This window comes from Psittacula echo, assembly GCF_963264785.1.
Source record: "Psittacula echo genome assembly, chromosome: 3".
NCBI lineage: Eukaryota > Metazoa > Chordata > Aves > Psittaciformes > Psittacidae > Psittacula > Psittacula echo.
In genome coordinates this window covers 104684727-104709243 of record NC_137736.1, presented here as the reverse complement: position 1 = coordinate 104709243, position 24517 = coordinate 104684727, and the positions used below count along the sequence as shown (strand labels likewise).

Below are 24517 nucleotides of genomic sequence, written 5' to 3'. Positions count from 1 at the left end.
CTTTTGATTATTTCTCAGATACTTATATCTCCCATCTATGCCCATTTCTATTCTTGTATATACCAGTCTGCATGGCCCATCAGGGTTCATATACTATTAAACATGCAGGTTTCTGTGGCATGTTGCTAAGGAAGGAGCCACAATGCCAGCATTCATGTCCATCTGCCCTTTGCTCCCCTCTCTGAGTGACCAGGTAGCTGTTACAGCTGCTAAGGCTGCCAGCTCCCTCTAACGTGTGTTCAGGCCTAGGCTAACACTTGCATCTTTTGATCTACAAAGTCCCATAACTGCTCTAACCCTTCTTTTAAAGCACAAACAAAACAATATTGAATACATGAAGTATCAGCACCAGCTGTTTCTTTTCAAATAGCGAAATGAATTCTGGGGAAGACTTACTGTAAACATTTCCTACTTTTAATCACTCTCTCCTACTCCTGTTTATTTTTCTGCAACTGGAGTGTTGTTAGAGAGGCCAGGGTTGTCTCTGTTACAGAACAGGAATGAAGTCAAATCTCCAGGATCTATTTCTGACTTTGTCATTGATTCCCTCGGCAGCGATGGATTAAAAGGGACAGTTTCAAATTCTACAGTTGAAGTAAATTGTTCCTCTTAATTGAATTTACTGAATTTACTATCAAAATAACAGAATTAGGAGAAACTATTTCCTTCTAAAAATATCTTTTTTCCAGTTATTGATGGTACTTACCAGGTCCAACCATGTTTGTTTGACATGGAGTACTTTTCCATGATGGCAGTAAGGCGAAGCAGAGAGAATTTCTGCAGCAGATTCAGTTGGGCTGCTGACTGATTGCTGATGTGAAGTGATGTGATGGAGTCGCTTTGGCGATGAGAGATTTGGAAACTATGCCATCGTAATCGCCTTTAGGAAAGGAAACAATAGAAAAATTGGGCAAAAGAAGATGGTATACTGTGAGATAGACCTGGGCAATATATAAAATATACATAAACATACACACGTTATGGCTCATGATGTGTCAAGTGAAAGGAAATGTAGCTTGGAGGCAAATAAAAAAATTTGCTTAATCTCTTTAATGTTGGAAATGCCCAAGTTTTGACTTTTAACTTTAAATTCACAAATGGGTTTGGGTCCTGTCCATGTACTGAGGGAAGCAGTGCTGCCTGCTATGCCCTTTAGTCCACACATTTCTAACAGCATGTGGGACATCCAGATTCAAATGTTCTCTCCCTGATTCAGAACCAGGATTTGATGCCTGGTCCCTCAGCTCCCAGGAGTCTGGCCTGACCACCAAGGTATTTGGAGATGAGGTTCTCCAAATATCTCTATCATTAAATACTGAAGGATTTTTTGGAGAAAGGATTGAACCCTGTGTCTCCCTGGCAAGAGTTGTAACCACAAAGCTATGAAGCCACACACTTCTCTTTACTCCAGTGCACTTTCTCTATATACTGGATACATCAGAAAAAAACTCATTTCAGTTTCTTGTTTTGCTAAACATGAATTCTGGCTCAAATCCTAAAAACTTTGGCACTGCTCATTTACTCAGTAGTTTCCTCGAGTTCACTTGCTTGTGATGGTGGTGAGCAAGCAAAGGCAGCAGTAAACCATGGCACTGCAGAATCCTCTCTGAGGACATGACAAGACTGATGGCAGAACAGAAAATACCGGGTATTTTCTCACTGCTTTTTCACATACAAAGTCAGCCTATACACAGGAGTATGGATCTAAAAAGGCCTTTACCCAGGGCCATGCTTCCTTAGCTCAACTAATCCCCCTGACTTAAAACAGGTCTGCAAACTTTTCACTTTTAATAAGAAGTTCATTGTATACCGTCATTTCATGCCATCATATAAGGGTCTGGGGCAGGGTAGGGAAATTCTCTTTGAGCACAAAAGGATGCATTTTTAAAGCAGACCAGTGCATAAAAAAAGTGCACAAGGCTGCTGACGCATAAATACTGGGGTGCACAACTTCAGAAAACAAACTGAAAATACATCTCACAACATATAGTGTGCAAACAGTGGATCAAGAGAGAAAAAAAATGCCTTAGTTTGCTCTATTAAACCAGTTCTTCATTGATTGCTATAAGAATTTCCATAGCAGGATGTCCCTCCTCCCAAAGTCACACCCTTCCATGGAAAGTCCCCATCCCCATATAGAATGAGTACAACTGTAATAATACTCTGCACCTTCTGACTCCCATTATAATGTATTTCACAGTCTATGGATTTGTGTACAAATTTTTGCTACCTACCTGCTCGGCCTTGTGAGTGATGCTCCCACTCCAGAGTCTCTCCTGTCCCTAACAACAGTAGCTTCGGATTCATTCAGGGATGTTCCATCTCTGTCCATGTCACTCGGTGTGGTCCGGCCGTCAGAAACAGAGTTTCCTTCAAAATCAAGCATGATCTGTGTGGGTGACTGGAAAGGCAATGATGGAGATTTCCTGACTGACACATCATCGACTGGCAGGCCTGGTAACACATTCTTTGACCAGCCATCTACCACCTCCTGGAGTCCGTTGACATGCTGCAAAATGTCATCTAAATGAGGAAAAAGTACATCTTTCTCTAAGTCCAGGAGGTCGCCAGTACTAGCATACAAGTGGGAACCTGGCACATTGTCATAAATACTAATTCTGCTCTCTTTAGGACAGCAAGCCATCAATCCAGACTCTTTTGGAGTAGAGTAGTTCTGCTTTCCCAAAGAGATGCTGCCTGTCCTCCAGTTTACACTGTTACTGTTGTCTGTAGGTGAAAGGCTTTCAATAGAAAGTGCCTTTGGAAAGGTCCCCGGTTTGTGATCCTTGGGAATATGCACAACCAAGTTCTCTTGGGAATGAAATTCATTTTTGCGGTTTTGGTCTACCACTTGCCGTAAGGCTGTTCCTGACAGAACATCCAGGTCCTCCAGGTACATTCCACCTCTCTTGTTTGCTTCATGGCATTTGCGTTCCTTCAGGCACGGTGTGCTCACCCCACTGCTGCTGTTTTCAGACTGACTGCTGTCACTGCTGGATTTGGCAGAAAAGGAAAGTCCTCTTTTGACTGAATCTTGTCCTAAGTTTTTGAAATCGCCGTTGACTATCTGTACACAGTGCATGTCTTTCAAGGATTTTGGCTCATATTGGAGAACAGGTCCACTTATCTCTAGAGGACCCGTTCTTCCCGAGCCTTTTAGTTTTCCATGCACACCTTTTGCTTTTAGTGTCTCCATACGTTTTAGAAAGGTTTTTGCTTTGGTTCGTGTTGGTTTGTCATTCTTCAGGTTGTCCTTGGGGGACAAGGCGGTGTTTATCACAGTGGGGTCTTGCAACAGTGTGCCTTCTACATCATGCTGGCCAGAGCAGTCACAGGTCTCCCTGGCATTGCTGCTGACGCCAGATTGACTCCTGTTGTCACTTCCCCCACTGCTCTCGCTGTGAATAGAAGATACTTCAGGTTCACTCAGATCTGTGAGGACGCTCTCACTGCTTGTTGTATTTTTCATTTTAATGTCCCCAGAAGATCCATGTCTGTTTGATTGGTGAAGCAAAGCATCAATATCGTCCACCCGAGACCATCGTCTGCTAGTTCGCTGGAAAGTCCATTTATTACTGATAGCACAGAGGTCTTCTTCATCTGAATCTTCACTCTGGAAAACAGCAAGTGGCACATGTTAAAAGCAGGTGCTTTTACTTGTTATTTGAATTAATGTGATTGTGTTGTTCTGTGTGAATGACAGGTGGTAAAGTCTCCCTGATCCTAGTTTATGATTAGTCTTTCATTTAATTGTAAAGACTGAATCAAGAATCTTTACAAGTAAGGAATAAAATCCTGCTCTATGTTAGGGAGCTCATGAGTTCCATCAATCCTCTTGGTTTCTGCAGGGCAGACTGCCTGTGCACTGAACTGCCCATAGTGACTGTTTAGGAAAAAATGGGGTTGAAAGGTCCAAGTAGAGGGGTCCTGATTTGCAGGGATGGTGTTAAGATACACAGTAAAGACTGGGAAGTAGCTGGATACTATAGCAGTGTGAGACATTTAAGAAACCTAGACAGCAAATACCTGGTGCTGTGCTTAGTTTTGCAGTGAGAACTAAATAAACATCTATAAACTTCACAGGCCAGGTACATCTAACAAGATTTATGTTTCAGGAACATATAAAAAGCCATGCTGCTTAAAATAATGATTAAAAAGAAATATTTGGAGGTACTTCTTTGAGCGGGTCTGGGCGCAGGCAGAGGAAGACAGCAGAGGAAGCCAGCAAAGGCAGCCGGGGAGGTTTGGGGTGGAGGACCAACCAGACTCAGTCCTGTGTAGATGGGGTAGCATCTACAGCTGAGGTGAGCTTTTGTACAGTGGCTACTGCTATTTTCATTGCTTTTGCCATCAGAGGCACCCCAACCTTGATGACCTGCAGCCTACCCCACTGTCTCTGGCTTCCCTTGACCTCTCCAGAGGCAGCAGCAGCCCCACAGCCTTTCCTCACCCTCTGCCTGGGGCATGCAGAATTGCACTTTCTGTTTAGGCAGCTCTAGGACTACTGTGCAATGCAGACAAAATGCACCTTGAAAAAAAATTGGATAAAAACGCTCTCCCTATGACTTTTCTCTCATCTGTTTGCTCAAACAAAAAAGATACATCTTCAGCATGAAGCATGCAGTGTTGAACTTGGTGTTCTCTAAGGATGCGAAGCCCTTAGTTGCTAATGAGTATCCTTCCCCTGACTTTGAACTGGATTTATACTGCATTATTCTTGTACATTTGTTTTAAAGCAGGACAAACTAACTTCACCTACATGACATCCAAGCAGCTCTTCACATTCTTGGAAGCAGTATGAAGGCAGTAAAATATGACAGGCTGTCAGACTAAAATGAGGTGCTAAACCAGAAGGACTATTTTGGGACTGGAAAAAATTCTCATTTTAAAAGTCTATTATTAGAAGTATTTTTCTATGAAGTTTTGATGGTAAAGTTATCTCCCATCTCCGACTAGATCTCTGCCGGCCTTTCTAATTGAAAAATGTAAACCAAACTTTACAAGAATGCCCAAAACCTTTAATATTGCAAAAACCTCAGAAGAGGGGTTTAGTAGCATGCCAGATCTCACTCATGCCATAAACTTTTGCCAGTTTATCACTTCAAATTGGCCAGATGTTTCAGATCATGTCCAAAACATAAAATATAGCTATAAAATTTTAGGCTCAGTCATTCCTCTTTTATCTGCTAACGTTGCTAACGTCAAAGTGTGCAGTGCTCCTGCCACTGATGTCAGTTCACAGGAATGAATGGAGATCTTAGTTCTGCGGCTAGAGAGGAAAAAGAAGCAGCTAGAAAAGCATCAGGAAACGGGCTAGAAAAGGCTAATACTGCTTTGGCCATTTTGTCTGCATGGAAGAAACAGCTTATCAAGGAGCTCCACCTTCATTTTAGCTTCACAATGTACTGTATGCTTATACCGGTGAAGGACTGCACAGACTGAGGCACTTAAAAATCCATCTATTGTGGTCTTAGAGGTGCCACAAAGTGGATATTTTAAAAAACCGCAAGGTTATGTTCTGTTAAATATTTAGCAGTGGTAATTATATCTACAAAGCATACCACCACCCAAGCCAATAGGATGGCACCAGCCAATAGGATAAAAATGTATTTTCTTATTTGTTGAACATCTCAATATGCCAAAGGGACCTTAAAGAAGATTCTCAGCTGACACAAATCCCTGTAGCTGCACTGCCATTACTGTATGAACTGATAGGATTTAGCCTGCATTTTCTACAAACTGGAATCGATAAAACTAGCGAAAGTGGTAGCAATACTGTGAAAAACACCATGAAGAGAGCAGAGCAGGAGACAGAAATAAACAAATTCAGAAGTGAATATACTTTAAATCCTCTTTAGAGGAAAATAAGTTTTGATCTTATTCTTTTTTTGAGAAAGTAGAGATGAACATGAATGGATATTGGTAGCAACCAATTTTTGCCTCTAATGACACAAAGACAGGATTACAGTCTGCCCAAGAACCACTCAGAAAATACAGACAGTTTTCGGTGTTGAAATTGGCAGCTCTATAGGGGAAAAAAAAAAAAAAAAAAAAAAGTTAGCTTTGTGTTTTTGTGTTGGTTTTGGGGTTTTTTTTCTTTTTTTTTTTTTAATTGGTAATGAAAATACTTGTGTTTTGTCACAAGCAAAATTAGACAAATGAAATATCTAGATACTGAAACGCTGTCATGATGACTCACTCCAGATTCGGCTGACTGTGAGTCCTGTGACATAATGTGCTTTTCTTTTGATGGAATCAGTAGAAATTCTGGAAACCACAGACATCCTGAATAACCCACTGTTCTTGTTAGATACCAGAGTGCCCTGACAAATGAGACCATCCTGAAAAAAGTGCAGAGAGCACTTTGCCAACTGACATGTCACCAGCTATGGGGACAGTGGATCAAGAGTGGGTCTGAAAGCAACAATTCATCTTACACAGGCAGAGCAGACATCTTGGAGCAGTGACTATACACTTCTACTGACCTAGGGTGAAATCAAGTGCACAGCTTTGGAGCATATTCAAGAGTCCATTTAATACTATTATGTTTAGGAAGACGAGAAGCGGCAAGTTTCTTGAGGAGTGACTGACAACATTTGCCAAAAAGAAAGAGGTTTTGATTCACAGATTTGTCACAGTTGATTTAAAATAGTACAGCTTTTTGACTGAGGGTGTACTTGCCTGAGATACAGCGGGTAACAAAAGGCAAAAAGTGGGTTTATTTGTGGTGGAATTCTGCCACATTTTTCCAGCTGGGGGCAGGAATTCTCATAAACCGACAGCTGCAGAAGGCAGTTAATCCAAAGGCTAATCTCTGTCTGTCCAAATCGCTTATGGACATATTTGCAACACATACACAAGGATTTCTGTATGTATCTCAATGAAGCCAAAGGGAAGAGTGCAGCCCACAGCACGAATGGTTTGGGTGGGAGAGCAGGCAAGTGGGGAATGCTCACATCGTGCTGGCTTTCACTGTAACCTTGCCTGGCAGCTTGCTTGGCCATATTTTGATGAACCACTCAAGCAGCTATGCTAGTCTTGTGCAAACCTGTTATGCTGAACCTCCAAAGCAAGCTGAGTTCGCATTTCATTTGGTTCAGCATTCCATTGCAGACCCAGTTTTCGGCTTTTACACATGCATTTACATTTCCTCCTGTCAGCAGTCTCTTCTCCCTCTTCTCTCCCCCACACTCTCCTCCTTTCAGTTGCTCTGTATCTGTTGTCTCAAATCTCCTTCATCCTCTCTTTCTCTGCTGTATTCTGTGTTCTGATTCTCCCTGGCCTCATGCAGGTATGGACCCAACTAGCTTCTGTCCCCCTGAAAAAAGTAGGGCAGTCTGACTTCCATAGTGAATAATGGTCATCTGCAAAGAGATCAGCTGAGGGCTTAAATCTATTCAAAGATGGGAGGAGAGGCAGCAAAATTAATAAACCCCAAAGATAAGAAAATTCTTTTTTTAGACCAACATCATCAGACACTTACAGAAGCAAGCAATCAAGCAAGCATACAAACCTCAAACCAAACCCAAAATATTTGAACAGAAGAAGGGGAGGAACTGAACAAAATATCCAGAGGACAATCAGCATTCACCTACATGTTGCCTTTTTATTTGTCTCTTGTGCAACTCCAGTATCTCAGCTTAAACACAAGTATGTGAGTTCATGGATGCAAACCAGACACGGCTGCAGGCAGGTCAATGACACAGTCGAGTTAGTTTTTGCTGAAGGACCTCAGCCCCTTCCTGTAGTGCCTACCTGCGCAGATGATAGAGTTACTGTGTAGTCAGGGGAAATTACTGTTCCCTCTCTCAGCTATGATGTGGGTGTTTGATGTGCAAAGTATTGACACTTATCAAAGACAAGAAAAACCCATCAGGTCTGAAGCAGTGAAGAGAAGAGGTCTCCGTGACTTGAGTGAACAGACAAAATGTGAACTAAAGAGGCTACATACACTGAGGAACAAATGGGCACATGCAGAAGGTAAAATACCCAGACATTGAAACCATTCTCCATTCAAATTCCCTCAAACATTGAATAGAGTATGAATAGACTGAATCTGCAAAGACACCAAAAATGCAGCTCTCAGAGGCAGTTTTTAAAAAGCATTAGACAAACGCTCTAAGGAAGGAAAAGCAGGCACCAAGATTTCTCAAAGTCGACAACTAAAATTGTATACTACTGAAGGGCTTGGGAGAATTTGTGACCAGGAAATGAAACATTCAACAGTTAATGCTGGACATGTTACAAAACTCTCAAAATCAATAGTCAGTTTCTGCAGTCCTCACTGAAAACCTTTAAGCTCAAATAATTCCCATGTTACACAGGAGTTTGTAAGGATGAAAGTTTATTTTCGTGTTCTAAACTGTGAATAAGTCAGCACATGAAATAAATGATATTGTTTTAATCCATGCAGCTTCCATTTTTTTTCCAAGCAGGATTTTCCATTCTGCACTCACATGGCATTGGCAAACAAGCCAGCCTAATGAAACCACACCATCTCTTCACCCACTAACATGAGTTACATGTATGTAAAGTTTTAAGTACTGTGTGTGCCCTTTTAACACACGTAGCATTGTACCTGCTGTATTAGTCACAGGTTTTTTCTGTTTTATTTATAATTCCAAGATTCAGCAATTCACATTATCATGTGTCCAGATAATACTGAAATGTGTTCAAAGTCAAACACACTTAACTTACTTTAAAAAGCATTACTGACTAAAAGGCTAAATTGGGGAGGTTTTATCAGAAAAGGCAGCGCAAACCCAGCAAATTTCATGCAGTTTTCTTACCTTTTTTCTTTGGAAGTTCACATCGAGTTTCATTGAGGCGCACTTGTTCAGCGTGTTCAGTCGTCTACAGGGCAAAGCAAATTCAAAAGATTAGCAGCCTCTGATTAAAGGGCATGACTTTTCATAAGTTCAAAAGCTTTTCTCTTATCTGCCAACTGTGTACAACAGGCTTCAGAAACGACAATAGTCATATTATTCCAGGATATAAGACCACTGCATTAAAAGGGAATCATAGCTTTACATTGCTTAATTGTCAGGTTTTGTACATTGCTTTTTAATTTATAAACATTCAAGTACTTAGCAAAGGACACAGGTATAAACAAACGAGGCTGACGGCTGGGGAAATTACAAGAGAAGAAGGACGTAAATTGCCTTCTGCAGGACTGCAACTTAATTGGTCTAATATGTAGATTTCAAAGCACTGGTAAAAGACAGAAGAAAAAGACGCAGTTCCTTGCTTCAGGAACTTTAAAATGTCCTTTGAAAAGCTGACAGAAAGAATAACTTTTAGCAGTTAAATGTCTATCCACAGCCCATAGCTCCTTTCCTACACCTGTGGATCATATATATAGGTTAACACACACGATGTAACAAATCTAACATCTTTAAATAAATGGTTGGTAATGATGTTACGCTGGAGGGAAGGAATGCCATTCAGAGGGACATTGACACACTTGTGAGGTGGGCTGATGCCAACCTTATTTAGTTTAACCATGCCAAGTGCAAGGTCCTACACCTGGATCAAAGCAATCCCAGGCACGGCTACAGGTTGGGCAGAGAAGAGATTCAGAGCAGCCCTGCAGAGAAGGACTTGGGGGTGTTGGTCGATGAGAAAATGAACATGAGCCGGCTTCAGTGTGCGCTCACAGCCCAGAAAGCCAACTGTGCCCTGGGCTGCATCAAAAGGAGCGTGACCAGCAGGTCAAAGGAGGTGATCCTGCCCCTCTACTCTGCTCTCCTGAGACCTCACTTGGAGTATTGTGTGCAGTTCTGGTGTCCTCAACATAAAAAGGACATGAAATTGTTGGAACAAGGCCAGAGGAGGGCCACGAGGATGATCAGGGGACTGGAGCACCTCCTCTATGAAGACAGGCTGAGAAACCTGGGGCTGTTCAGCCTGGAGAAGAGAAGGCTGCGTGGAGACCTCATAGCAGCCTTCCAGTATCTGAAGGGGGCCTACGAGGATGCTAGGGATGGACTATTTATCAGGGACTGCAGTGGTCGGACAAGGGGTAATGGGTTAAAACTTAAACAGTGAAAGTTTAGACTGGATACAAGGAGGAAGTTCTTTACTGTAAGGGTGGTGAGGCACTGGAACAGGTTGCCCAAGGAAGCTGTGAACGCTCCATTCCTGGCGGTGTTCAAGTCCAGGTTGAACAGAGCCTTGGGTGACATTGTTTAGTGTGAGGTGTCCCCGCACATGGCAGGGGGGTTGGAACTAGATGATCTTAAGGTCCTTTCCAACCCTAACTATTCTATGATTCTATGATCCCATGATGTTACCATGGACTCTTTAAGGCTTCTGCTCCTTAAATCTAAGGCTATACGATGATGCTGGTGGTTGAAATGACAATCTGATAAAGATGGGAAGTGAATGTGTGTGTGTGCCCATGTGCAGAAACAGAGGACAAGAAAACATGCTCTTTCAATAGAGAGCCTACTATGCTAATCATAGTTGATTAGGTTTTTATTTATTATATTATTTTTATTTATTATATTTATTTATAAGGTCCTCATTCATTAAACCATCCATCTTCTAAAACAGAGGCTCAGAGGTAAATGTGTTTGATTTTGAACATTTTCCAGGTTTAGGGGTGAATTTCAAAATAAAGAGAGGCAGAGTGTGAGAACCATGCGCCCTCAACACTCTTCTGTAGGCTGCCTGCATCTCTGCAGCATGTCTTTGAGGCAAGAGCTGTCCCTGTTTCTTCCAGGTCTCAGGAAGAGGCTGCAAATCTCCAGAACCGATAATATTTGAAATGTTATATATATGTAGTAAGTTACAAAGACAAGTGAAAATAAAAGGAACACATCAATAATATAGTCTCACACATACTGTAAGAAATTATGGCATTAACATATTCCTCCCTGGAACTTCTAATATTAGAGATCCTTCCAAACTAACACAACTAATAAAGAACCAGCCTACCAAATGTGCATCTTCCTATAAAAAAAACATTTCCTTACAAAATGTCACCTGTTCTTCTGTAGATAAAATACTCCTCCCTAATTCAAGCCCGTAAACATGTTATGCTGTATTAGAAAAGTCCTGTGCTCATCATATTAATGTGCATATAATGTATGCACAAGCACACCCTGCATGCATGATAGTAATGTTCTTGAAATAAATTTCAGGCTTTGTGGCTCCATAGCTGTATCTTCAGCCTTCTGCCCACATATCCTCCTTTGGGATTATATCTATTACTGCAAAGTTCATCTTTTGCCCAAACATGGAATTTTTCAACCCAAAGTTACAATTTCTTGGAGCCCTGGGGCTAAATAATGTTCAGCACTTCTTTTGAGTACAAAATGTTTCCATTTGTGTATCAGTATTAATTCTAAATATACATAAGCACAGACACATTTCCAAAGGACTTTGGCCCAACTGTCTGTCCTTAGAGATAACAAGATAGGTGACCTGGAAGCTCAGATCGGAGTTCCTGCATTAGCTGGGCTGTTCTGAAAAGACAAGCTTGTAGCCACATTCCCACACTGACATGCTGCTGTGTGCTACCTGAGTGCTCATAGCTGCATAGCTGAGTGAAGCTGCTCTTGTGTCCTCACACCCTGAGCAGGCAGACCAGGGATGGGGAAGTGCTCCCTGCTTCCTTGACCTAAACATGTTCTGCAAGGCTGACTGGGAGACAGGCATCAGCTAAATTCACTCCCTGAGTCACAGAAAACCTGAGGAACCACTGCCTCCTTTCAAGCTGCTCATCAACTCTGAAAAACAAGACATCAACTCCCCCTCACTTGCTTTCATGAGAGCAGGCACTGAAGAAACTCCTGAGAAAGAGGGCTATCTCCTCAACAGCCCCTGGCAGATGATCGCTGCAACTGCTTCCTCAATAGTTTATACAAATCCTCTCCACTCACTGCCTATTTGAAGGTGTTACGGAGAAGATGTAGAAGAAAATATTTTAAATACAGGGACCAGTGCTCCTTCCATTCACTATGGTATTGCTTGCCTTCCAATAACTGAGGAGCAAGCACACACTTCAAAAGCAGGAAGACAAGGAAGCAAAAGCCCTTGATGTAACCTTTGCCCTGTTTGCACCCAGGTACCTCTGTACATATCCACCCAAAATGTCATGGCATCTCTATGAAGAAAGGATGCTTCTTCAGCATGGAAAGGTGCAGAAAGCACATGATGAAACCAACAAGACCATCTAAAGCCATCACTTTCCCACTAATAGCATCCAAAAGTGAGGTTGTGTCAGCAGGGACTGAGAGGTCATCTCTATAAAAATGAGTATTGTTACCTGAACTTGAGGTCTGGGAAGCCACACTGTTGTCCTGGCAGTTTTCCAATCTAGCTTTGCTAGGAAGAAGTTGCTCCATCAAAAACAAAACTACCTTCTATTGGGTGCCAGGGCCTCAACCTCAGGTTTTAAATTTACCCATCTACAAAACATTGGCAAGCTTTCTGGGGCACTTCCAGTGCTGTGGGAAGATTTGCCAGTGAAATTAGAGAACTAATGATCATAGCTGTGAGCTTGCCTGGTACTAACAACTCCAATCAAAGCCAGTCTGTTTCAACTTCTTTTGCCTTGCTGATGTGCCAGCAGTGGCAGAAAACTTTTCTCATCTGCTTAAAGTCATTAGATGACTGACAGCGAAGTCCTCATCAAATCTTTCAAAAAGCAAAAAAAATAAAAGCCTCTGGCTACAAAAGGCTGTCACAAATATCCCAGTTAAAGTGGGAGAATCACTACTCTGATATCACTGCTAAAAACGTAGGAAAAGACTGCCTGTTTGTAATGTCAACAAAGCACAAAATCTGGACTTGAGAAAACACGGCAAAAATACATTAAATACATGAAAGAGAGGTGGATATATAAAAATCAAATCATCTAGGATGTGTTTGAACGCTTGTCTGGAAAGCTTTACAGTATTCAGGAGAAGCCTGCAAAATATTCACTACAGCAAATGCTTCACTGATGTTAATTTTATTTCTTCTCCAGGCCATCACAGGTAAACAGTACCTCTACGGTTTAACACTTATCTCTATGGTGAAACATCATGTCTATGTTTAAAAGTGTCCCTTGAAACAATGCTTAAGCATCAGCAGACAGAGGTATCTGTTGCTATTTTAGATGCCTTAGAGTATCAAGCCTGGCTTTCAGCTACTGCAGGCACTCTGTGGTCCAGCCAGCCGTGGAGAAGTCCGAGGTATCTTAGGATATCTAATATGGCAACAGACAAGGGTATTTAGGGCTCTGAATCTCAACCCCAGTGCTGTAATTATTAACCCTTATGATGGAATTTCTTCAGAAGTAGGAATTCTCTGACTTTTGCATCCTGCACAGCACTAAGCAGTGTTTACAAATAAACACGAGCTTGCAGCAATGGAGGACCTGATCAGCTGGAAAACCCTGTGAGGAACCTGTTGGCCTGCTTGCAGAGCCGTCCAGACTTGGATCTCCATGCATTCCTCTGGAACTGTTCTGCGCTGCTTCCAAGCAGTTGGTGGGGAATGCAGCCAGGGGCACAGTCATGCAGGAGGCACCATGGGGAGGGCTAACACGGACAGCACAGTGTTCTACCTTGGCAGATCTACAAATGTCCTCTTTTATGGATCATGACAAAGCAAAACATTATACGGTTCCCTAAACTCCTCTCTGAGGGAAACACAACACTATTTCTTTGTTTTATCATTATTCTCACACAAGTTTAGGTGCTGGATACACATCACCTTAGCTAGCTTCTTCTGGGGCTGTGGAATTCAGCTCCTTGTGCTGGGCTCTGCTGAGGTCCTCCCAGTACTGTTAGGGCTGATGTGTAAAGCTCGCACTGGCATGTCCCTGCTCCACCAGTTTTGTGTGTGAAGAGAATATATGTGACACCAGTTCCATCACGTTTTATCATGGCTGCAACTGAGTTACCTTATAGACTACATGCTCACATGAGGTGAGTCAACTCTCCTTGAGATCAGTGGGTGCCATTCTACTGACTTCAGAGCAGGGCATTCTGTAGTGCATGGGGAAAGCTGGGCATATTTCCTAACAGCACCTAGAGCAATATAACTCAGAAGGCAGTACTGACTATACAATCATAATTTCAAAACCCTAATGGTAAGCTGTCCCATATACAGCAACCTTTGGATTATTTACGAACTATCTAAGAGACAACAGTTACGGAAAAATAGGCTGCTGGCTGCTTGGCACAATTCAAATTTTAAGAGCATGGTTTAGGGGCCTATGTATCAGACATACATACTTGTTATTTATATTCTTAGTCTCTGTATTTACGTGAATACAAAAGCACAACATGGCTCGGCTTTTCCTTCTCACCCTCTTATCACAGCATCCACAAAAGTTCCCAGAGCAGAGTTGGTTGCTGCTATTTTGGAAATGACACAGAGATCCAGCTATTAAATTTTCATGCCCAATTATTATTTTGGCAGGCTGACAGCATTTGCCTGCAGATTGCATGGCAATTTTCTATTGTTCATTACTCAATAAAATCTGTGTGGAATCTCCTGATAGATATGCCTCTAACCCACAGGCTTCACATTTGGTCATTAGTCTGCCAAATTTTCAAATGATATTGCAAACAGCAGGAGTGTTAGAATATCTCAAAAAGGTCACTGAAATCTTTTACAACAGTGAGTCTTAGGCTTTCTGACTAAAATGCTAATGGCTGCTTTAAAAAAAGAAAAGGTTCCTCTACATTTGTGCCTCATGTTGTTTCGTATACTGCAATGCCATGAGAAAACTGGTTATGAGATTGAGAGTCTGATTTCAACCAACAGAAATTCAGTGTTTATGCTAAAACCATTACCACTCAAGAGCTAAAACTCTGCTCAAACTGATTATCCACTGTGGCATTCCAGCTTTAAAATTACCCTCCAAATAAAAATGAGAAACCTATTTTGTCTGGCACAATGGGCTGAAAGCACTATTGGTCAGTGTGAAGGCTTGGTCATGCATATCTTTGAGGGCAGTTTTGGGTGTTTGAAGAATGGAAGTTTGGCTCCTGACCTGGGAATAAGCGCATATAGAAATAATAACCAATCTTTTTCTTTAGCTGTTTCATGAGAGTGAATCATAGCCTGCAGCTCTCGTATGGTTTACTGTCATGCATCTCATTGTAACACCACCACAGAGCAAAGCAAGGGTAGAAAACCAGCCACAGTGGTCAGATGAGCTGTGAGAATTTCCAGTGCACTGGAGAGCTTGGAAGATGTTGGTTTGGTAGCTAATATAGTAACAAAGGTGGTATCGGGGGCAGCGGCTGACACTGTTTACCGGTTTTGATATACCTGAATCTTGACATTGGGCTGAATCGCTTTTTACAGGTTACTCTCAGCTAAAGCTTTGGAGGTGCTGAGTTACATCAAATTAAATGTCTGCAACCTGAAAACTAACCTGTACATAATACTTGTATCTCTAACTGCTAATGTATGAGGTGTTATTCCTTTTTTAGATCTAAGCTGTTTAAAAACTCCCACCAAAAATGAAAGCCTGGTGCTGTCTTCTGAATAAAGTCATAACAGAAAAAATTACTAGACAGTAAATAAACCACTTTATTTTGAATAACAAGTTTGGAAAGATCTGTGTCTATGCTTATGTACTACATGTCTTAGCAGTATCACTTGATTCAGGCTAACATAAACCATATTGTCACATGAATGCATCTATCCAGATGCTAGTTTACCTCCCAAACCCAAATCTTTTAATAAAAGAGAGGTAAAAAAAAAAAGCCTCCAGCTGTTTAGCTCACAAATAAATCCTCATAAATATATCAACCTAGTGTGATTGTAGGTGAGTCTTATCAGAAAGGCCAGAGGACCAAGAGATGAACTTTTCCCATTTAGGTATCACAGTATCACAGTATGCTAGAGATTGGAAGGGACCTCAAAAGATTATCTAGTCCAATTCCCCTGCCGGAGCAGGAATACCTAGATAAGGTTACACAGGAATGTGTCCAGGCGGGTTTTGAAATGTCTCCAGAGAAGGAGACTCCACAACCCCCCTGGGCAGCCTGTTCCAGTGTTCCGTCACCCTCACTGAGAAGAAGTTTCTTCTCAAGTTTAAGTGGAACCTCTTGTGTTCCAGTTTGTACCCATTACCCCTTGTCCTATCATTGTTTGCCACTGAGAAGAGCCTGGCTCCATCCTCATGACACTCCCCCTTTATATATTTATATACACTAATAAGGTCACCCCTCAGTCTCCTCCAAACTATAGAGACCCAGATCCCTCAGTCTTTCCTCATAAGGGAGATGCTCCACTCCCTCAATCATCTTAGTTGCCCTGCGCTGGACTCTCTCCAGCAGGTCCCTGTCCTTCTTGAACTGAGGGGCCCAGAACTGGACACAATATTCCAGGTATGTAGGTGCTAGATGCCTGGTGACCATGACTGAAGTACTAGCATTGCCAATTACTTAAGAGAATAAAGACTGAGGAGAGTCACAGAGCCATGCAATAACTGCACCTCACTGTTTGTTTTCACAAGAAAAGGACAGGGACAGATACCATCTTTCAACTTCTGGATAGTCTTTCAACTTTGTAGGGAGAGGGGGAGGGCAGAGGGAAAGGCATCTCAACCTCCTACCACTACCACTTTCCAGTTCCCAAACTACAGCAAAGTATGTCTTCCAACATGCCAGACTTCCACATGCAGGGGAAGCGTGTATGTGTGGGAAGAAGGTTTCTTAGCCATGGACATAGCAATTCCTCACACCAAACATCAGAGAACAGCAGTGGATCAAGTCTGCATTCTTGAGAGCAATCACTGAATGATCAAAGTCTTTCCAACTGATTCGTCTTCAGGCACACAGGCTACTACATAGAGAAAGAATATTCTGTTCCCTGTAACTGTAACAGACAAAATGAGAAGCAGTAAGTCTCACTTGCAGTAAAGGAGTTTCGGGAAATCATTCTCACAGCTACACCCAGGAATTAACCTGGATCCTCCAGGAAGGAAGGCATAGCCCAGGATGGGGAAATTGACTGATGAATTCTCTTCCAGCCTTATTTTCTATGACTCTCAGAACCCCTCTCTGAAGTCCTCCATCACAGACCCATTAATTCCTGCAATGCACAGTACAATGTGCAGTGGAATAGCATATGCTCTCTGATGACTTTAGCCATAGTTGCAGACAGGGGACTAGAGTTTTGTCCAATTATCTTGATGTTGGTGTTGTGAAAGTTTCCATAACATGTAATAAAGCCTGCCTGGTTAGGGGCCAGATGCTCCGTTGTCCTTACTGAAGAGGAGAGGAGCAGAATTCAGCTTGAGTTGAGCCCAGGAGAAAGAAGAGGGGAACAATGCCTGTGCAGTGCGGTTTTGCAAAACTACCACAGAATTGCTGCTTCTTGAGTCCTGGGGGACAAAACTTGAGCAATGCAAGACTGTATATTCATCACAAGCAGAGTATAAAAAGTTAGATAAACAGCAAACACAAGCCCTCTGGGAAGGGCAAAGCAGTGATTAGTTGTAGCAGCTGTAGTACTGTGGGGTTCCAGTCCCACTTCTGTAACTGGTGCCAAAAGGAGAGTACCAAGGGAATCACAGCAGCATGAAAACCACGTTTTCTGCCACAGAAAGTACTTGCTGAATTCTGTGCAGTGAAGTTTCATCTTTTATGCTGTGCTTACACATGAGAGTTATTCATTTGCAGCTCAAATGTGAGCTGTTTATTCAGGGTTTGCTTGTACTATAGCTAGTTATTTCTTAAAGGCAGGTATCTTATTCCAAATCCATTGTATTTGGGTCTTCTCAAATCATGTGATGCTTTCTGCGAGTGTAGTGAGGGTCCAACTCCAGGATTTTCCGTAAGAGAAATTAGTTCAGAATGGTATATACAGATACCATTGCTTAATTCACATGGACAAGCAAACATCTCTGCTGCAGCTCCTGCTGCTATGCTAACAGTAACAAATCAGCTCATGTTTTTAAATTATCGGAAAAGATATTTTAGGTGTTATTTACCTGCAAAGAGGTTCTACAAGGTCCTTGTCAAGAAAATCATGATCTTTCTTTACTGCAGAAATGTCAATGGGAAACTGGGAGTCTATAAAAGGAGACACAATATTAAGAAGGCTGCTTGCTATTCAAATGAAAATACATTGTCTATATCTAAAATGCTTTGAATGTGCTTGCTCACTGAGATCTAGTATGACTGATTTCACACAGCTCTGCTTCCCTTCCAGCTGTACCTGTGACTCTTCCAGCCACTTTATTGTTTTTTTTCTGTTAAAGGTATAGTTGAACATCCTGTGCACCAAAGAGAGAGCAAGGTTATTTCATTTTGGCTTTAGCTGTTCTTTCTAGCACCTAGCACAAACAAATGAGATCAGTCAATTACCCAAAGACTTTCTTTATCCGCATGATCAACAAGGTTCTCCATTCCCATCACAGTGACTTAATGAGTTATTTGCTAGACTTTTCCCATGAAACAGAAATGTTCTGTTCTTTTTGCTTTCTTTACAGGTTCCAATAACAATGATTTCAGACAAAGTGTTACTCAAGTAACAGAGACCAAAAAGATGAGATGAATTATAACCCCCAACGTTAGCTAAAAAGCCAGGCTAGTGTGCTGGAAGCTGACATTTGTAATAAAAAGTGACATGGCTGTTAAACATTAGTGGGCTTTGTAACGGTGGGATGGGTTCCAGTGCTTTGGCTGCTCTCCAGACTACTCTGCCATGCTTAGGTACCACAGCAGGATGCTGGGATACAGAAACTGCAGCCAGCATTTTCAGACACTAGTGCTTAACACTGACGTAACAGATGCTGTAAAAAGGACCTTGTTTTCAGAGACTCAGACTGTCTAGAGTGCATACTGACTCTGTAGGAACTGTGGGAGCCCAGCACAGGTTGTTTTTTGGAGGGAACATCCCTTTGAGTTCAGTAGGCAGTGGGGCTCTCCTTTCACTGGGGGAGTCAGTATTTGAGATACTCTGATTACAAGGCAGACAAAAAAGTACTACTGGACACCTATGGACCGTGGTAGACACACATCTATACAGCTTTGGTCTGGAAGGCGTATTAATCTTAGTTCCCTGCTCGGTTTAATAGAGCCCATGTGGAGCCATCCAAGCATTTCTTGCATGGTGCTCCTAATCCGTGGGAACCCAACAGCCCATCAGGATCCAGCACCCAAGCCTTGAGAGCCATCAGAAGCCATGGAGGTGTCGCTGCCATCACACTCCCCACTGGCCTCAACCCCACACAAGGGGATGGATGGCGTCCAAGCTGTCTCTCTGCAGAGCTGGCTCTGACCCACAAAGTTTCTTGGCCATCATTTCATGAGCGGAGCTGTGCTGCCTCCAGACCCAAGCTGACCCTGGAAGGTGTCCAGTGGTGTTTGGCAGAGCTGTGCTTCAGCTAATAAGCCCAAGTGGGCCTGAGCTGGCTCTGTATCTCTGGCAGGCAGAATATGCAGTTTGGGAAGAATGAAGATCAGCTGCAGTTTCCCTCTCAGCACAAACCTAAGGAGAGCAGGAAAACCCCAGCCCCAGTTTCCGAACTGCTCCTGAATGCAGCAGCAGTGCAACCACTTACCCTGCCCTCAAGGACACCATTTCTCTGGGCACAAGCTTTACAACTAGGAGGGGGACACGGCCATTTGCTTGGAGTTAGCAAAATAATTGCAAATGTAAAATGCAGCTCAGATTGTTCACTTTTGGTAACTCGGCAGTTTTCAATCTGTCAGTAAGACTGACATTTTCAGTAACTTACACTGTGTTCAATCTCATATTGGACACAGTTCAGGAAGATTTTAAAACCAAGACCTATGTATTTGGGTTTTTGTACTTGTTTTTGATAACCTTCGAGGTTTACACAAATTATGTCCCTCTTTCTTTTTTCCTTCCCATGGCTATGAGGGCAAGAATCTTGCTTTTCTTTAGGCACTGGTATGAGTCCAGAAGCTAAGGCTTTGTGAAGCAGCCAGCCATGACCATAACTCAGTCAAACGTAGAGCTGGCCAACTGCAAGCTCTGCTGGCAAGAACCCAGTGCACTTTCAATACCGTGCAAAGAGGATAAAAATCTACTTACCCTCATAGAACTGAGCATATTGGGGAAATCCAGCTGCACGTAGCCAGTCACACGCTTCCTTTGCTTCGATTTCTGAACAGAAAGAGAAAAGAGAAAGAAGTTCCATTTTGTTACTTTGCATTAGAAGTTAATTACAAGAGTATAACAGAGACTTGATACTAGCTGTTTGTTGCTTAAAAACCCTGTCACCACTCTGAAGTATTTCTTTATAACATCAGAAAACAAAATAGTCTCTCAAACAAATCCACCTGCGTCCACAGGACCCTGGGGTTTGCATAGCTGCTTGGTGACCAGGATGAAGTGTTAATCATCTCCACAGCAGGAGAAACTGCTCAGCCAGGTTTGTGGTCCTGTGTTTTATCCCCTCCCAAGAGTAAGTTGCTGGGGAGAGGTGAAGATGAAGCAGAGTGGGAATGGGGTGATAGGGAGCATGCATTGTGTTTTTTCCTGCTCTGACACTTCTTGCAGAGAAAAGCCCCATGTGAAAGCCACTGAAAGCTCTGCCAGGAAAACCCCAGTGAAAGTCTTATGTTACTGAAGGGACAATTGCACAGGTAGGATGTGCCTTCCTATTCCTACCTTTAGCCATCTGAACTCCATTATGCAGACTCCCTCCACAGGCAATAGAAAGACAGATACTTCCGAAGGGTGATTCATTTCAACTTGAAGTATTGTCTAAAATAGGTGAGATAAATCAACTACTGACAATACTTTTCTCCTGTGGCTGCTAATAGAGAGAGAATAAACAGCTACAGCTATGGCTGTGCAGCTAAATAAAATAGATACAGGCAGTAGCTTCAAGCACTGGATCCCAGACCACTCACTCTTTAATTTTAATTCACTTCCAGGTCTGTTTTGGGCTGTTTCAGTTGCCTATCAAGAGAAATCTTTTATTGAGAAGGCTTGTATTAAGCAGTGAGGAGAGGAATCAGTCTGCATCATCTTGCCCACTCTCCACTCTTTAAAAGCATGGACACAGCTGATGTTTTACTATGTTTCCCCTCTCAAAGAGCTTTTGCTGGGTAAGATGCAACCTTCCCTATAGAAGAGGTGTGGGAATCATCAGCTAAACAACAGAATAGTCCCTCTTCACTTTGAAAGTTACAGTTGTGATATGTGAGCATGAGGGAACAGAAGAAACTCATGTTCAAGAGGGGACTGATAAAACCTAAAGCTTTTTGCATAGGAGAGGCAAATGCACCTTGTGCAGTTACTAAAGCAGTAGTAAATAAATGTCAGCTACACAAAAAACACAGGATATAGTTTGAAACGTCTCTAGTGAAACAGGCTTTGAGCAGTCCAGCAGTCACACACACGGTTCTGTGCCCAACCTCTGAGATGACCGATGTATGTTGACAGTGGCGTACCTCAATTTTTACCAAGCTCCATGGGCTCGTATTATGGAAAGCAATGTGCCAGGTCCGGCTCTGCCCAGTGCCCGCACTGCCTGCATGTGCAGCTGCTCCCAGAGCAACTGGAGGAACAACTGAAAATAGAGGCTCACCCAGATAAACGTGGGTTTCTGGGAAAACCTGGGCAACATCTCCTTGTTGCCCAGATCCAGATCAGGATCTACCACTTAAACAGTTTTGGTTTACAAGATCAAAGTCAAAACACATATCTGCACCTCTTGCATTTGCAAAACAAAGTATGCAAGTGTTGAAGAAAACAGACATTTTATGTTATTTATTATTCAACCTGAATGAACCAGTCAAGGGTTTTGGAATATTTGTGGTTGTAAAATCTAGGCAGCCATAATGCTAAACCCTAAATATAAAGCAAGTGATGGAACTGGAAAAAGAAAATCAGGATCAGTTGCTTTTCTGCATGGTCTGCCTTGCATGCAAAAAAAATCCAGTTGTAAATCTGTTTTCTACTAAAATGCATTTTTACAGATAGGAAATACTGGCGTGAATTTTTCCCCATGTAATTCTGTTCAGATCACTCATACTTTTAATGACTTTACCCACTGAAGCTCATCATAAAGCTTGCTTTGAATATACTCCGCAGTATGTGACCCACTCACCTTTCTGAACCGCCAAATACTGAGTCATGCGAGCAAGTTTTGTTGCAGAAATAAAAATTTGGAATACAAGGTCTACATATCAAAAGCCTGATATTGATGAAATCCCAAAGATGATTAGACAGCCAGTAACAGCTCTGCAATGGCTGCAATCATTAGCAGTGCTGAAAAGGATTCACCACCAGGTCTTCATTTGCTTTGACATTAGTTCACGTCAAGGCCAAAAAAAGGAGTATGAAAGTACATTCAGTTCTTAACACTGCACAAAAGAATGAGTGGCTTACAAAAACCATGGCTCTCACTACTGCACATCTGTGTGCTGAAAGCACATCTCTATTATGTTCCAGTGAGACTGAATATTTTTATTAAGTGCTTGGAAAAAAGACAAGTCTTTATACTTTTTTCTTTTGCTTAATTCAATCTCAAGAAACACAGATGAATCAATCCCATTTCAAAATGTATTTTACAACTCAGAACAGCTGTATGTACATTCTAGCTTCATCTGGCCTGGAAGCACAACTAACAGAGGCTGTGGGTGATAGAGAATGCTACCATTTAATGCTCTTATATGCTTATCATATTTCAATGTTTTTTGCAGTTGGCTGCTCGGAGAAGCTTGCTGTGGAATCTTCATGAAGCTCAACTGAGATGTAAAAATTATCAGGTTGCAGTGGGTGAATAATCACATGGAATAACCAAGCAAGTAAATCTCGACCTTTTTGGCGTTTTGTTTTTGTGGTGGTTTGGTTTGGTTCGGTTTTAGGTATTTTTTAATAAGCATACTAAAGTTTGTAAGCATACTGCAACCCTTCAAAAACGACTCACTGATTAACTTCTGCATTCAAAACTTTATCTCCTCCATGAAGGCATCTATGGGGAGTACTCTCATTTTCTGAATGATCATCTTAAACAAACTGATTCAGCCTTAAATAAGGTTTGCTAAGTCAGCTTTTGGGATACTGGGTCTCGGACATATATCAGTGCCCAGTTTCTTCCCATATCTCTCTTTCCATTCTGGTTTTATTCAGAGGCCAGCTGAAGGAGAGAAGTGCAGTGTGCTGCTGGCCCAGACAAAAATATGACTTTACTCATACAGGTGTATTTCCAGTGGCTAAAGGCACCTGTTCCAGCCATTCCCCTCTTGGCTGCTCCTACAATTTTGGTGAAAATGCACAGCCAAGGACTTACTCCTCAGCAGACACTAAAGGTGATTTCTATTATCTCGCTCTGGGCATGTAATTGAAGTTATAGTTCAAAATGCAATACAGATGCTTTCATTACTGGATATTGTAATGCTTAAAACATAATTTGAGATACTCAGTTTAACCTTCCCTTTCTGTGTACATACTCTAATATTTGCTTTTTGTTACTTGGTGTTAAACATCAGTGAAGACTTCTTTGAGGAGGGATGAGCACATTACCTCACTGAAAAAAAAAGAAAGACCTTGCTGAAGCTGTCAATGAAGGGTTGCAGGAATACTTTTGGCAGTATTGGTCCAGTTCTGTTCATGTGTCCAGGCTAATGCGGGGTTCTGAACCAGCCCGCAGCAGCTGCGCTGTCTTGGTGCGACCCTAAAGGACCTGGAAAACTACATGTGTTCCCAGGTGGTTTCAGGGAAGCTTGTTAACAGCACAGAGAAGGGCTGTCACTCTGAGAAGAGTGATTTTAGGGGGGACATGGCTCATACTTTTGCAGTGAAGGCTGGCAGGAAGCACAGTGAGACACCACCACCACGAGCAGCATCTCCCTTGGTGGGACCGAAACACTGTTCACCCCAGCACACCTGATGGTGGGTTTGTCCTTATGCACTAAGTGCCCTGCTCTGCTGATGGAAAAACAGGGATAGTTTACCTACTGCTTTCCACTTGCTAGGGCAGCAGTTAATGCCAACCATTAATTATTAAGGCTAGATAATAATTCAGCCACAAATATTGACAAGCATCAGTATGTCTCACAGTACGTGAATTCTCAGGGGTTTGTTTTCAGTATTTAGTTGAAGCTTGAAAGGAAACAAATTTATTTTGCCATTTCACTTTTCTACCAGTAGAGCATTATTGAGATCCACATACGCAAAAGCCCTCCAGCCACATTTCTGAGGAGATCTCATGGCCTCCATATCCCCCTCATCTACCAGCTCTTCCCAGGAGTTATGCCCAAAGTCCCCTGTGCACAGGCATTGCTGCTGACCTTCCTTGCACCCTGAGGTCCCCCAGAAATTGCCCCAATTTCAGCAAAACCTTTCTGTGCCCATATGCAAGCAGCGAATTAAAACCTTGTCACACACCTCTTTGATCAGCCAAGCCATTTCCCCCCACACCATGGGGTTGTCAATCTTTTCTCCTAGACCTGTCCCACTGTGTATTAAATTAAATGTTTATCAGAGACACTGACATAGTAGCTCAAAGCTTATATCGCACAGTAGAGATTGAAGTGCAAATCTCTGATCCATTTTTTAATTTATTTAGTATGCAAGT

The 24517-nt window shown here is 42.2% G+C and overlaps 1 protein-coding gene across 5 annotated transcripts in view; it reads right to left on the bottom strand.

The window, feature by feature from the left end:
• Positions 1–24517, bottom strand: part of STARD13 (StAR related lipid transfer domain containing 13) — a gene marked incomplete at both ends in the record, with an annotated part of 256349 nt that overhangs the window by 20610 nt on the left and 211222 nt on the right. For all 5 annotated transcript variants that reach the window (XM_080612400.1, XM_080612401.1, XM_080612404.1 and 2 more), the window contains 5 exons: positions 707–880; positions 2235–3613; positions 8790–8853; positions 17948–18029; positions 20020–20091. In XM_080612400.1, coding sequence (XP_080468526.1) covers positions 707–880; positions 2235–3613; positions 8790–8853; positions 17948–18029; positions 20020–20091 — 1771 coding nt within the window. The remainder of the gene's footprint in view (positions 1–706; positions 881–2234; positions 3614–8789; positions 8854–17947; positions 18030–20019; positions 20092–24517) is intronic.